Here is a 16269-nt window from a genome sequence, read left to right on the forward strand (position 1 = left end):
ATATAAATAACCACAAGGTTGACTATTTACACCCACCAGCTGGGTGATTGTGGAAATAGAAAGATTGTTGTGGCTGTTAGGTGACATGGAGTCAGTAACGACTCATAGTGACCCTATGCACAATAGAACGAAATACAGCCCAGTCCTGTGTCAACCTCACAATTGTTGACACGCTTGAGCCCATTGATGCTGCCACTTTGCCAATCCATCTTGCTGGAGGTCTTCCAGTTTTTCTCTGACCCTCCACCTTACCAAACATGATATCCTTCTCCAGAGACTGGTCCCTCCTGATAATATGTCCAAAGTATGAGAGACGAAGTTTGGCCATCCTGGCCTCCAAGGAGCACTCTGGCTGCACTTCCTCCAACACAGATCTGTTGGTTCTTTAGGCAACCCACAGTACTTTCAATAATCTCCTTCAACACCATAACTCAAATGCATCAGTTCTTCTATGATCTTCCTTATTCACTGTCCAACTTTTGCACGTATATGAGGTTATTGAAAATACCATGGCTTGGGTAAGGTGCACCTTAGTCTTCCAGCTGAAACCTGTCCACCCTGCTGGTATTTAAAATACCCATGGCATAGCTTCCAGAACCACAGCAACTCACAAGTCACCACAGTACAACAAACTGACTGACAAGTGGTGGAGGAGAAGGATCAGGCTATAAAAATTTAGTCTCAGAGAGGAGGCAAGATGACAGACTAAGCAGAAACACAGTCTCTACATCACAGAGAAGGAAAACCAGATAAAGCAGACACAGATGATAGTCCTGGAAACCTGAGCTTCAGATGAAGAGATACAGAAATAGATTGAATGCTCATTAGGAAAGGAAGGTGAACATATCTAATTAAAGAAGAAAAAAAAAGGAGACAGACTGGTGACCTGTGCCAGCAGACCAGATGCAGGCAGCACAGTCACCTTAAAATTTCATGAATGCTCATCTTGTCTAGATGGGTCTGGTTAAAAGAGATGGGGATAAGATTCTTATAATTCAATAGTGAGTAATTGTTATGATAACTAATTGTTACTGTCACAATTGTAAAGGATCATCAAGGGAGAAGAGCACAAGCAGAATGCGGGACCTTATCCAGAGAAGCAGTGAAACCAGAGATGGAGGCAGAGATGGAAACATGGAGAGAGAGAGAGAGCAGCTGAGGACTCTAGATTTATGGGAAATGAGGGACTAAGAGATGGCAGCCAGGAGGCAGACTTGCAGAATGTGCCCTTTGGTGGTGTAAACTATTATAATGCCTGAGTGTTTAAAAAAAAAAAGAGCTAAAATGAATAGAGAGAAATACTGTTAACTGATGGTACATGAAGGGGATTACAATCATTGTAATGAAACAAAGTATATGATTTGTTGAATGAAAACTAATGATCTGCCCTGTAAACTTTTATTCAATCCACAATAAAACACTTACCAAAAAAAATTTCATGAATGGTTTTTAGAGACAAAACAGAGGCTGGGTGATGCAGAGATGTACCAGTGGAGATAAAGGTAAGATTTTTTTCCTTGTTTCTCACACTCCTCTGGTGACCAGAGGTGTGGCCAGCTCCGACCTGCTAAATCCCCAGGAAAGGTCCAACTCACCCAGGGTCTGAGCCACACAGTCGTGAGACACACCACTGTGAGCTCCATCAACGTGAGTCAGGAGCTATCCGCACCATCCTCAGAGCATGGATTCAGGTGAGCCCTGCTAAAAACCTGGAAAGCCAGATCAGGTCAGCATTAGACTAGCTCTGACTCAGAAAAGAAGCTTAACAGATATAGGGTTTAAAAACAAGAGAGATAGGTGACCTGTACTGGCCAGCAGTTCAGGCCTGAAAAGACCTTAGTCCTAATCTCTGTAGGGTCTGCACAAACTACTTCCAGATTGGATGTCCAGAGCAGAAAACACCTAGACTTATAAGACATCCATCTAGGACTGAACACCACTGACTTATCTTAACTCTTGACAACCAACCACATGAATTCCTTGGCTAGCATGAGCCCCCAGAGTTTTGTCCTCTCAGTTTCTAACATCAGTCCTAATTTTTTCCTTTCCTTGTTTTCTTTCTTTATCCTTCTTCCTCACTGTACTCTCCATTGCTTTTTATCCTTTCTATCTCTGCCTACCAACCACTCATCTGTAATTTGCTCAGACTGTGGTTGCTTACATGTTGTTGTGATGCCAGAAGCTATGCCATCCATATTTTAAGTACCAGCAGGGTCACCTATGATGGACAAGTTTCAGCTGAGCTTTCAGACTAAGACAGACAGGAAGGAGAGGCAGACTACTTCTAAATGTTTAACCACTGAGAACTTGATGAATAGCAGTGGAACATTGTAAGATACAGTGCCAGAAGAAAGAACAGTATGAGGCTATGTCAGATATAGTGCTAAAAGATGAGCCACTCACGTTGGAAGACACTCAAAATACAACTGGGGAAGAGCTGCCTCCACAAAGTAGAACTGACTGTGATGATGCAAATGGAGTAAACCATTTAAGACCTTCATTTGCTGATGGGGCACAACTCAAAATGAGGAGAAACAACTGCAAATATCCATTAATAATTGGAATATGGAATGTATGATGTATGAATCTAGGAATACTGGAAGTGTCAAAATGAAATGGAACACATAAAGATCAATATCCTTGCCATTTTTGAGATAAAATGAACTGATGTTGGTCATAGGATAAGCACTGAACTTCAAAGTTCGTTTGAACCACAAGTTTAGCAAATTGCCACGTTGAAGAGGAATGCTGCTGCATTCATTACTAAAAAAAAAAAAAAAAAATTTAAGACATAGAAGTATAATGTTTTCTGTGATAGGATAGTATCAATACACCTAAAAGGAAGACCAGTTAATATCGCTATTATTCAAATATATGCACCAACCACTAGAGCCAATGATGATGAAACTGATGATTACCATCTTCTTCGGTCTGAAATTAAGCAAACATGCAATCAAAATGTAGTGATAATTGTTGGTAATGGGAATGAAAAGTTAGAAACAACGAAAATGAATCATTAGTTGGACAATGAGGCCTTGGTAACAGAAATGATGCTGAAGATTGTGTGATATATTTTGTAAGTGCAATGACATCTCTTTGCAAGTACCATTTTAAAAATTTAAGAGGTGACAATACACATGGATCTCAAGAGATGGAATCGACAGGACTCAAACTAACTATATCTGCAAGAAGAGATTATGGAAAAACAAATTTATCAGCAAAAACAAGGCCTGGGAAAGACTGTGGAACAGACCACCAATTGCTCTTATGCAAGTTCAGGCTGAAGCTGAAAAAATTAATTAATTAATTAAACAAGTCCATGAGAGCCAAAATATGACCTTGAACGTATCACACCTGAATTTAGAGAGCATTTCAAAAATAGATTTGATTCATTAGAAAAATGTCCAAGTATCAGAAGAACTGTGGTATGACATCAAGAACATTATACAAGAAGAAAGCAAAAGGTCATTCAGAAAACTAGAAATAAAGTCAAGAAAGAAAGGATGTCAGAAGAGACGGACTTTGCTTTCCAGCATAAACATGCTTGAGTGAATGGAAGAAAAGAGGATATCAAATTTCAGAGGACAGTCTAAAATGACCAAGTATCATAATTATGAAAAGACCTAGAGTTAGAAAATCAAAATGGAAGAACACACTCATTATTTCTTAAGCTGAAAGAACAGAGGAAAAAATTCGAACCTCAACTTGTAATATTGAGGGATTCTGTGGACAAAATAAAATGGAAAGAATACACTGTACCAAAAAGAAATGATTGATGTTCAACCATTTCAAGTGGTAGCAAATGATCAAGAACTGATAGCACTGAAGGAAGAAGTTCAAGCTACACTAAAGGCACTGGCAAAAACAACACTCCAGGAATTGGCAGATACAAATTTAAATCTTTCACCAAACTGATACAACACTGGAGACCCTTACTCTTAAATGCCAAAAAAATTGCAAGACAGATGTCTAACCAACTGATTAGAAGAGATCCATATTTGTGCCCATTCCAAAGCGAGGCAACCCAACAGAACACAGAAATCATCAGACAGTATCATTAATATCACATACAAGTAAAGTCTTGCTGAAGATAATTAAAAATGGTTGCAACAGTACATTGACAGATTACTGCTAGAAATTTAAACCAGATTCAGAAGAGGACATGGAACTAGGGATATCACTGCTGACATCAGACAGATCTCGGCTGAAAGCAGAGAATACAATATAGATTTCTACTTGTACTTTATTGACTATGCAAAGGCTATTGAATATGAGGATCATGAAAAGCTATAGATAACTTTGTGAAGAATGGGTATTCCAGAACATTTAATTGTGTTCATGAGGAACCTGTACATAAACCAAGAGGCAGTCATTTGAACAGAACAAGGGGATACTAAATGGTTTATACTAAATGATACAGGAAAGGTGTATGTCAGGGTTATATTTTTCACCATACTTATTCAATCTGTATACTGAACAGAGAATCCAAGAAACTGGATTATATGAAAAAGTACATGGCATCAGGATTGGAGAAGAACTCAGTAACAACCTGCAATATGCAGATGATACAATCTTGATGACTGAAACTGAGGAAAACTTAAAATACTTTGATGAAAACTAAGACTACAGCCTTCAGTACAGAATGCATGTGAATGTAAAGAAATCAAAAATCCTCACAACTGGGCCAAAAGTATCATGATAAATGGTTAAAGTTTGAAGTTTCCAAAGACTTCATTTTGATTGGATCTACAATCAACACTTAGGCATGTAGCTGCCAAAAAATTAAATAAAATATTGCTTTAGGGAAAGCTTCTGCACAAGATCTCTTTAGTGTCCAAGAGCAAAGGTATCAATTTGGGGCTAAGGTGAGCCTGATTCAAGCTGTGGTTATTTTTCAGTAGCCTCATATGCTTGTGAAAGTTGGACAGTGAATGAGGAAGACCATAAAATAATTGATGCATTTGAATTGTAGTGTTGGAGAAGAATATTGAATATTGAATAAAGAATATTGAATGTCAGAAAGACAAACAAATTTGTGTTGGAAGAATAGCTGGAGTGTTCCTTAAAGCAAGGATGATGAGATTTCATCTATCATACTTCAGACACGCTATCAGAGGAACTAGTCCCTGGAGGAGGACATTATGCTTGGTAAAATACAGGGTTAGGGAAGACCCCCAAAGAGATGGATTGGTAGAGTGGAAGCAGCATTGGGCTAAAGCACAACTTAACAATAATTATGAGGATGACGTAGGACCGGACAGTGTTTCATTCTGTTGTACAATAGGGTCATTATGAGTCAGAATCAACTCAACATCACCTAACAACCTAACAACAACATCTCTACCTTCATTTTTCTTATTTTATTCTGCTTCTTTTTCCCCCTTTCCTGCTGGGTTTTCTCTCTCTCTCTCTCTCTCTCTCTCTCTCTCTCTCTCTCTCTCTCTCTCTCTCTCTCGCTTTCTCTCGCTTTCCTCTTGATTTTTCTTTACTAGTCTCTGGCCCCTCTTTCCCTCTCATTCTCTCTCTCTGTTTTTTTTTACTCATACATTGCCCTGATTGTGTTTGTGTTTGTTGTTGTTGTTAAGTGCCATAGAGTCAGTTCCAAATTATAGCTACCCCATATAGGGTTTCCAAAGAGCAGCTGGTGAGCCTGACTTGCCGATCTTTCATCTCATATTGACTTTGTCAGTGCATTAACCCATAGCACCACACCAGAACTCCATAATTGTGTTTAGAACACTCTATTTATTTTTATTTCCTCTCTTATTTTCCTCTTCTGTGGTATTTATTTTATTTTTTATTTTCTCTGTCTCTTTTCTGTTTTTGTAATTGTATTCTCTTTCTAGCTGTTGTCAGCTTTTATTTTGTCTTCCTTTACTATTTTTTGTTCTCACTTTCATTTACTTGTCTTTTTTTCTTCCCTAACCTGACAGGGGAAAGCAAACATGTCCATACAGCCCAGCCACAACCATACCTTCTGCAGCCCTACCTACTGAGCAAGGGCCAACACGTGCTGCTATACAACTGATTAACAACAGCCAATATCATCTAAACTGATCCACAAGAATAGCAAACAGAGAATGGGGAACATACTTCCATTCTCAAATACACCCATCAGGAGGTAGTTGGTGTGTTCTTGGATCCACTATCAACACTTATGGAAGCAGCAGTCAAGAAATCAAATGGTGTATTGCATTAGGCAAATCTGCTGCACAAGACCTCTGTGTTCAAGAACAAAGCTGTCAATCTGAGGACTAAGGTACTGCACCTGACCTATGGTATTTTCAATAGCGTCATATGCATATGAAAGTTGGACAATGAGTAAGGAAGATCATAGAAGAACTGAAGCATTTGAGTTATGGTTTTGGAGAAGAATACTGAAAGTACCACAGACTGTCAGATAAACAAACAAATCTATGTTGGAAGAAGTACAGTCAGAATGCTCCTTAAAAGTCAGGTGGCAAGACTTCGTCTCTCATACTTCAGACATATTAATATGAGGGACCAGTCCCTGGAGAAGGATATCATGCATGGTAAAGTTGTTATTGTTAAGTGCCATTGAGTCAGTTCCATCCCATAGTGACCCCATATAGAGTTTCTGAGGAGAGGCTGGTGAGCTTCAAGTGCTGACCTTGCAGTTCAAACAGACTTTGCAATCCAATGCATTAGTCCATACCAGGACTCTAAGTTTACCTTAAAAAAAGTGAATGGTCAAAAAAAAGAGGAAGCCCTCCAACAAGATGGTTTGGAACAGCAGCAGCAGCAGCAATGGGCTCAGGCTTAACAATAATTGTGAGGATGGCACAGGACCAGGCAGTGTTTCATTCTATTGTGCATAAGGTCGGTATCAATCAGAATGAACTCAATGACACCTAACAACAACAACTTTATATGGAACGAAACAGGCCTTGGATAAGCAAAGCATTACTTTGAAAGAACAAGATTGGAGGCCTCTCATTTCCTGATCTCAAAATCTACTACACAGTCACAGAGGTCAAAAGAGTCTGGAACTGGTATAGCTAAAGATACATAGATCAATGGAATAGAACTGAGAAACAAAAGTAAAGCCATCTACTTACAGTCAAATATCTTTGACAATTGGCCAAAATACATTAAATGGTGGAAACAATAGTCTCTTCAACAAAAGGTACTGACAAAACTAGAAATCCAACTGCAGGAAAATGAAACAATGATATTGTAGAATAAGCACTCAACTGCAAGTTTGGTTTAAACTACAAGGTCAGAAGTTCAAACTCACCAGTTACTCCTTGGAAACCCTTACAGGGTTGCAATGGGTCACGGTGGCACTTAATAACAGCAATAGCAACACTCAAGGTCACATTTTGGCTCTCCTGCACTTGTTTTAATTTTCATCAGCTTCATCCTGAACTTTCATTTTAGCAATTAATGGTCTGTTCTTCAGTCAGCTCCTGGCTAATGATATTTAGCTTCTTCATTGTCTCTTCCCACAGATGTAGTCAATTTGATCCCTGTGTATTTTATCTGGTGAGGTTCATGTGTACAGTTGCTGTTTATGTTGTTGTAAAAGGTATTTGTAGTAAAGAAGTCATTGGTCTTGCAAAATTCTATCATGCAATTCCCACCACCATTTTTATTACTATATAATTTCCATCATCATTTTTATTTTCCAACTACTATTCCTTCCTCTTTGTTTCCAACTTTCTTGTTCCAATCACCAGTAATTGTCAATGTATCATGATTGCAGGCATAATCAAATTTCAAATTGAAGAAGTTGGTAAAATTCTTCAATTTCATCATCACTGGCTTTAGTGGTTGGGGAGTAAAATTAAATAATAGTGGTATTAACTGGCCTTCCTTGTAGGTGTATGGATATTATCCTATCACAGACAGAACTATACTTCAATACTGATCTTAAAATGTTCTTTTTGATGATGAATGAGACACCACTCATCTTGAATTTGTCATTGCTAGCATAGTAAAGCCTATGGTATTCCAGTTCAAGATAGCCAGTATCAGTCTATTTCAATTCACTAATGCCTAGGACACTGATCTTTATACATTCCATTTCATTTTGACGACTTCCAATATTTCTACATTCTTTGATTGTACATTCTATGTTACAGTTATTAGTAGATGTTTGCAACTATTTCTCCTCATTTTGAGTTGCACTATGTCAGCAAATGAAGGTCCCAAAGGCTTTACTCCATCCAAATCCTTAAGGTCAACTGTACTTTAAGGAGGCAACTCTTCTCCAGTAGAATTTTGAATGCCTTTCAACATGAAGGTCACTGTATCAGACATGTTCCACTGCTGTTTATGAGGTCTTCAGTGGCTCACCACTCACAAGTGATCTACTTCTCATTCTTTTAGTCTGTCTTAATCTGGAAAATCAGCTGAAACCTCTCCACCATGGGTGGCCCTGCTGGTATTTAAAATACTGGTAGCATAGCTTTCAGACCACAGCAACACACAAGCCACCACGGTACAACGAACTGACAGACAAATGACAGGGTCACTCATAGAATTTGTATTGTACGTAATAGAATACAAATATCTCATAGGATCATCAGATCTGCATGGTCGGTTCAAACTACCAACTTTTCAGTTAGCAATGGAGCACTTTACCTTTGTACCACCAGGGCTCCTAAACTTCATTAGTATTTTATAAAGCCTCATACATTACCTTTTCTTTTGTTTTTTTGCTTAGAAACTTCTGACATGTGATATTTGGTTCTGTCTTTTCTGAATTTCTCTGACTATCCTGTTTATGTTCCTCTTTCATTTCAGCTTTGTATTGCTGGTGCTTTAGTTTGTATTTGTCTGTTGGTGCTGGCAGATTCTCTGCTATTACATTCTGCTCCTAGAAGTTAAAAAAAAAAAAATATGTATGCATATAAATATATATTGTGCTAGAAAAAATCATAGTATTAGCAGGAATATTATTTACCTTAACATTTATACCTAAGAAACAGACCATTAAATCTGCATTAGAAACAGAAGTGGTATTTAAAACATTGAGCTGGGACAGAACCATAGACAAACTGCTCAGAATGAACACAGGTCTTAAACAACATTAAGATTGTACCTTATTTACCAAATGATGATCTATTCTAGTTATAAAGTAAATTGAGAGGAGAAAATAAGTGCTTCCCTCTTAGGAGGTCTTAGGCTTTATTATTATACAGAAGGACTGGTTGCATTTCTAGAATGTTGAGATACTCACCTCCAGGTATTACTTGGTTCCCTGCCATGTTTCCATGGTAATGAGAGATAAAACAGCCAGTGCATAAGAGAAACCTACTAGGAATACTAAACAAATATAAGAGCATAAACTCATATTGGCATACAGAGGAATACAGACTCCAAAAGTAACACAGCAAAGTCATTCAAACCACAGAAAACTGTTAAGCATCCCCTGGAAGTCTAATCCTGAGAAGGATAAGGCAAAGCTTCTGGGTGAAATTGTAGCAAGACACAGATGAGGTTACTATTAGGTTAAATTTATACAAAATGAGATTGAGGGAAACATAAATACAGCCAGTTAAAAGAAAAAAGATTACCATAACAAAGGAGTGAAAGTTAAGCAATGAATACTGGTCAGAACTTACATACATAATGTGAGATAAACACTAAATTTTATTTGAAATATAAACATATCTCAAAGAGACATTAGAAAAAGGAAAGGAGTGGTTGATTTTGCAGTCCAGGAGCAGAGGTCCCTGGGACCATCAAAGGAAAGGAGCGGAGAGAGGGACCTTACCCAGAGAAGCAGTGACACCAGAGATGGAGGAAGAGATAATGAGGTGGAGAGATGGGGGGAGAGGGGGACTCTGGACTCAGGGAGTGTGTGCTGGTGGCTGTGGGGCAAGCTTGCAGGGTGTACCCTTTCGTTATTGATGATGCATGGAGGGGATTGTAATCATTGCAATGAAATGAAATACGATAGGATGAATGTAAAGCTAATGTTCTCCCATGTAAACCATCACATATTTTACAATAAAAACTAAAAAAAAAAAAGAACAGAAAGAGACATTAGGGAGTGTAGTGACTCTGTAGGATAAGCACTGGACTGAAACCCATAAGGTCAGTGGTTTGAGCCCATCTGTGACTCCATCGGAAAAAGAGGATGCTTTTTGCTCCTACAAGATTGATAGCCTCAGAACCCCTATACAGGGTTGCTATGAGTCAGAACCATCTGATGGCACTTAATAACTTGACAACAACAAATCACCCTTAATCCTCTTACTCACTTGGAGGTCTGGTGTAGACCTGAAGGATAAGAACTAGACCGAGGGGTTGGCTTGAACCACAAGGTCAGTAGTCCAAACACACCAGTCTCTCCTTGGAAATCTGTACAAGACTGCTATGAGTCAGAACTGTCTTGACAGCGCTTAACAACAACAATAACAAGGAGACATCATAGGACAAGTATGATTATTTACTTCATAAATACATGGAGTCACCATGAGCTAGAATTAACTTCAAAGCAACTGTTTTTCTCTCTCTCTCATTTTTCAATCCTAATAGACTAAAGTATGAATCAGTTTCAAAGAGCGCAAGCTTACATTGTTAAACTAGCAAGATTTGATCTAATATTCTGTTATTTTTTTTAATCACTGGGTTATATGCTAGGAATATGCTTATATTTGTCCAATTTTAAAGGTAATTTAAACATATTCCTATTGAGTTTACCACAGGTAAAACAAAGTAAAATTATTATATTCACATTACAATACTGGATTTTGATATACAAAATATTTTAACAGGACAAAATACAGACAGAATATAATGGAATTTTGGTATTAAATATAGTTTTAATAACACATACCATAATTCTAAAATTTGGTAATAAGCAAGTTAGTACCAACCAGTTCTTTTAGATGGCGCTGAGTATAAGATGTTTGACACGGTGACCCAACCATGAGCAGAGGATATTTGGTTAAAATGGGAATGTGCTGTACTAAGTGGAATATATGAAATATCCTAAAACTAAAATTAAATGGTATTTACTATGTTCCACATATGACATTGCATGGAAAATTTTCGTATAATATATACAAGTAAAAATTACCTCATCATCAGAGTCAACAAGGCTTCCCAAATCAAGTCGTGGAACCCTGAAAGAAATAATCTATGCACCCATAACTTTTTAAAAGTGAGATTTAAGTAATTGCAAATTATATATGGTAGATAGTATATAAAAAGGTTCATTAAAATCAGTGCTATACTGAAGCTGCTCAAAGTAGCGCATGACAGGCTTTTGTTAAATGCTGGTGTGGTACTGTGGGTTAATATGCTGGACTGCATTGTCAGTTTGAACCACAAGGTTGGTGGTTCAAGCTCACAAGCCACTCCTCGAAACCCTATACAGGGTCACTATGAGTTGGAACTGACTTTATGGCACTTAACAAAAATTTTTTAGACTGGTTGTTTGAACATAGCTGCTACTGAAAATTAAACTGTATTGACTTCTAAATGCATAAGATATATTAAAAACAAAGATAAGAAACACTCAAAACTCATCAGTGCCTAATAATTTTACTGTTTCATTATTGTCTGTGATCTAGACATTATTTACGTCTATTGTATTTGTATAATATTACAATGGTACATATATCATTCCAGTTGTGTTCAAAGATGTCACATAAATCAAACCCATTGTCAACAAGCTGATTCTGACTCATAGTGAACTTATACAACAGAGTAGAACTGCTTCCTAGAGTTTCCAAGATTGTAAATCTTTACAGGGGCAGATAGCCTCATCTTTATCCCTTTGAGTGACTGGTGGGTTCAAATTGTTCAAATTGTTGACCCTGCAGTTTGAACCCAACTCATAAACCACTATGACACCAGAACTCCTAGGTAGGTTTAAATCAACCAGCATAGGAGCATTTACATAGAAATTGGCAAATGCTATTTTCCTTTCTCTGATTGCTAAGACTTAAAAAAAAAAAGTGATGGAGAAAACTTAATAATGCAAACTCAACTTAAACGTAGGTCATACCTGGAGCTCTTATATGGTGAACAGTACAAAAGAATTTGAAGCAATATTGTTCCAATATTCAAAACTTTTATTCAATTCACCAATGAAGTAACATGCCACTCTGCAGTAAGTGAAAACATCAACTAATATTCATGTTGGAATTACACTGGTTCATCAGTTACAATCAGAGTTTGTCAACAGAAGCAGGAATTTGGCAAAAATTAAAGCAAGCATTCTGTGAGACTCAATTGGCAAAATGAGACTTACAATAAAGAGTTTATATATTTTATTACTATGAGTTAGCTATTAGTGTCAGCAAAACTTACAATAAACTTATAAATCAACTTATGTTTATTCATACTAAAAAAAATTATAATAATCTTATAATAAGCTTTCAGAAAACCAGTTGTTAAACACTTATCAGCACACCCCTGACTGCAGTCATTGCTACAGACTCAAAATCTTGTATTTAGCACTTATGTCTAGTTTAATTGTGTTTAGATGAGCGTCTCAGAATCTATCACATAGAACCACACAAAGAAATAGATATTTTCCCATTTTTAATCTACACAAAAGTCTATTCATTTGCTCAACCTAATAAATTACTAAGGTTTTCACTTCTATTTTCTAGGAAGTCTTATAATCTAAAAAAATACCTGAAAAGTGTATAAAAATATTGGAATTTCAATTTTCAAAGGCAAAATTAATGTGAACTATAAGCATAAATTAACATATCTTAGGAGTCCTGGTGTGGTGGGCTGTGGGCTAATGCACCAGACTGCAAAGTCATTTGAACTGCAAGGTCGGCAGTTCAAGCTCACCAGCTGCTCCTTGGAAACCCTATACAGGGTCACTATGGGTCAGAATCGACTAGACTCACTTAACAACAACAACAGTCTAGTACTGGTTTGGCACTGTAGGTTAAACACTGGACTGCTAACCACAGGGTCAGCAGTTCAAACCCACCAGTCATTCCTGGGAAATGCTGTGAGTCGGAACTGACTCCACAGCATTTAACAAACAATAGTCTAAAAATAAGATCATTTGAATACGATTGATAAAATAGTCCTGTTCTTCAAGATAAGATTAGGACACAGATACAATTACCATTAAAGAGTTTGGTAACAGTGGTGACTAGTCAGGTTGCTAACCTCAAAGTCAGCAGTTTGAAACTACCAACCATCCCGTGGGAGAAAGATGAGGCATTCTGCTCCTGTAAAGATTTACAGCCTCAGAAATCCTATTCAGGGTCTCTAGGAGTTGGAACTGACACCCCAGCACACCATCATCACCATAATTACCATTAAATTCATTTTGACTATCCCAATTGCTGTTTTTAAGTGATGTTGAGTTGATTCCAACTCATAGCAAGCTTATATAGGGTTTCTAAGAACAGTTGGTGGGTTTGAACTGCCAATGTTGGGGTAACTAGTCCAGTGTTCATCCTATAGTACCACACCAGGGCTATATCACAATTACAGAATGCCATTTAGTAAACATGTTAAGCTAAAATTTCAAAATAAGGAAATATTTTAACTTTTTCAGTAAAATGCAAATTAAAAGAAATGAAAAAATAAAAAGTGCGTTGAAAATCTTACGGTGTAGTAACAGTGTTAATGGTAGTGAAATAATTTGGAGGATATTGAGAAAGGTGGCATGTCTTGAAGAACATTACCAATGTCTTCTGAACTGTACAAGCAGAAATTGCTGCCATGGTATATATTTTGATGCATGGTATATATATGTTCAGTAGCCCTGGTGTGGTGGTGTAGGATAAGCTCTAGACTGCAAACTGCAGGGTTGGCAGCTCAAACCCAGCAGGCCCTCCTCAGAAAACCCATACAGGGTCGCTAGGACACAGAACCTCCTCAAAAGCACTCAGTGACAATAACGATAACAACATATTTTCAACCAAAAAAAAAAAGAAGCATTATTCATAATTTTACCATTCTATTACAAGAGCTATTTTAATTTTTACATAGTAATTTTAAGGCTTCTACAAGCCTATAAATTTTTTATGGAGTTCATAATCAACTATTGTCAATGTATCATAAGTAAATATTTGTCTGTAATACAATTCAAATGTAAAGAAATGTAACTTACACAGGTGGGCAAAGATGCTGCATTGCCCGTGACTCAGAAGCCCATCCTTGCTTTAATAAGAAAAAAGAGAAAGAGAAAAAATAAGTATGCATATATGTTTTATGGGTCCTTCATACAATAAATCAATACAATAAAGGTGATTATCATTTTTCTCAGTAAACTTCATTTTTTAAACCTCTCCTTACTTACATCCCTACCCTTATAGCATTTTATCTGCTAAAGAAGACAAGTTATGTGAAAAATAAATGCTAGGGTAGAGTGGCAGCACGTAGCATGTAGGCCCACCCTTGTCTAGAGAGTTCACAAAGCGTTCAAATGGAGCTCTGAAGGGTAAATAGGAGTTAGTCAGATTAGGAGAGAAGGGAGCAAAATGCTTCAGGCAGAGGAAACAATTCTGCAGCACAGACTACAGATGAAAAGAGGTTCCAGTCAGAGTGAGAGGAGGTGGTGGTAGAGCTGCTGCATTATAATACAATCATCTCAATGTTACAACATTATAACAAAAGGAGCTTGACAATTGTCATAAAATAATGGGAAGAGTGTGGGGTTTTAAGAAAGGAAGTGACACCTATACACATAAATGTTTTATCTCAGTACAAAAAAAATATGCAAGATAGGAAAACTACTGTGACTTTAGGCTGCGGAACAAGAGTTATATATGAGTTCTAGGGAACGTTAAGTTTATAAAAGCAAGAAATGCTTCATTTGTCAGCATTTATGCCTACCTGATGCATTATTTTTTTGTGATTTGGATAGCAAGTACAGAAATTAACATTTTTACTGACCATAAAAATTTGTTGTTGTTGTTAGGTGCCATTGAGTCGGTACCAAATCATAGCAACCTTATACACAGCAGAACGAAGTACTGCCCAATCCTGGGCCAACCTCACTACTGTTGCCACACTTGAGTCCATCAATGCTGCCACTTGACCAATCCATCTCATTGGGTGTCTTTCTCTTTTTCTCTGACCCTCCACCTTACCAAACATGATATCCTTCTCCAGGGACTTGTTCCTCCTGACAATATGTCCGAAGTATGAAATATGAAGTTTGGCCATCTTGGCCTCCAAGGAGCACTCTGGCTGCACTTTTTCCAAAACGAATCTATTGATTCTTTTGGTAGCCCATGGCACTTTCAATATTCTCCTCCAACACCATAACTCAAAGGCATCAATTCTTCTACAGTCTTCCTTATTCACTGGCCAGCTTTTGAATGCATATGAGGTTATTGAAAATACCATGGCTTGGGTCAGGTGCACCTTAGTCCTCAAGCTGACATCCTTCCTCTTCAACACTTTAAAAGTTCTTGTGCAGCAGATTTGCCTAATGCAATACGTCGTTTGATTTCTTGACTGCTGCTTTCATGAGTGTTGATAGTTAATCCAAAAATGAAGTCTTGACAACGTCAATCTTTTCTCCATTGATAAGAATGTTGTTTATTGGTCCAGTGGTGAGGATTTTTTATTTCTTTACATTGAGATACAATCCATACCCAAGGCTGTGCTCTTTGATCTTCAAGGCTGTGCTCTTTGATCTTCATCAGTAAATGTTTTAAGTCTCCTTTTCTCTTTCAGCAAGCAAGGTTGTATCATCTGCATATCACAGGTTGTTAATGAGTCTTCCTGCAATCCTGATGCCACGTTTTTCTTCATAGAACCCAATTTCTTGGATTATTTGCTTAGCATACAGGTTGAATAAGTACGGTGAAAGAATACAACCTTGTGGCATACCTTTCTTAATTTGAAACCATTCAATGTTGCCATGCTCTGTTCAAACAACTGCCTCTTTGTCCCGGTACAGATTCCTCACGAGTACAATTAAGTGTTCTGGAATACTCATACTTCACAATGTTGTCCATAGCTTGTCATGATCCACACAATCAAAAGCCTTTGCATAGTCAATAAAGCACAGGTAAACACCATAAAAATAAGAGAATATAAATTCTAGATATTAACTTTAATATGAGGTTATTTTTTAAACTATCCTAATAAATAGTTTAAATTTTTAAATGATGAACATCATAAAATTACCATTTCAATGGGAAAAAATACATATATAACATAGCTTAAAATATCAGTATGAGCCAAGATTTTGAACTGCAGTTCTAATTAGCATACATTGTTGATGGTAAGTATCATTGAGTCCAATCCTGTATAGGGATTCCAATAAGCAGCTGATGGATGTGAACTAATGACCTTGCT

The 16269-nt window shown here is 37.3% G+C and overlaps 1 protein-coding gene across 1 annotated transcript in view; it reads right to left on the reverse strand.

Moving 5' to 3' along the window:
* CAPS2 (calcyphosine 2) overlaps window positions 1–16269 on the reverse strand; it is an 80294-nt gene that overhangs the window by 58408 nt on the left and 5617 nt on the right. Inside the window, 3 exon segments of the mRNA XM_006878179.1 lie at window positions 8666–8842; window positions 11054–11099; window positions 14069–14118. Of these exon segments, the coding sequence (XP_006878241.1) occupies window positions 8666–8842; window positions 11054–11099; window positions 14069–14118 (273 nt within the window).

This window comes from Chrysochloris asiatica, unplaced genomic scaffold, assembly GCF_000296735.1.
Source record: "Chrysochloris asiatica unplaced genomic scaffold, ChrAsi1.0 scaffold00170, whole genome shotgun sequence".
Taxonomy (NCBI): domain Eukaryota; kingdom Metazoa; phylum Chordata; class Mammalia; order Afrosoricida; family Chrysochloridae; genus Chrysochloris; species Chrysochloris asiatica.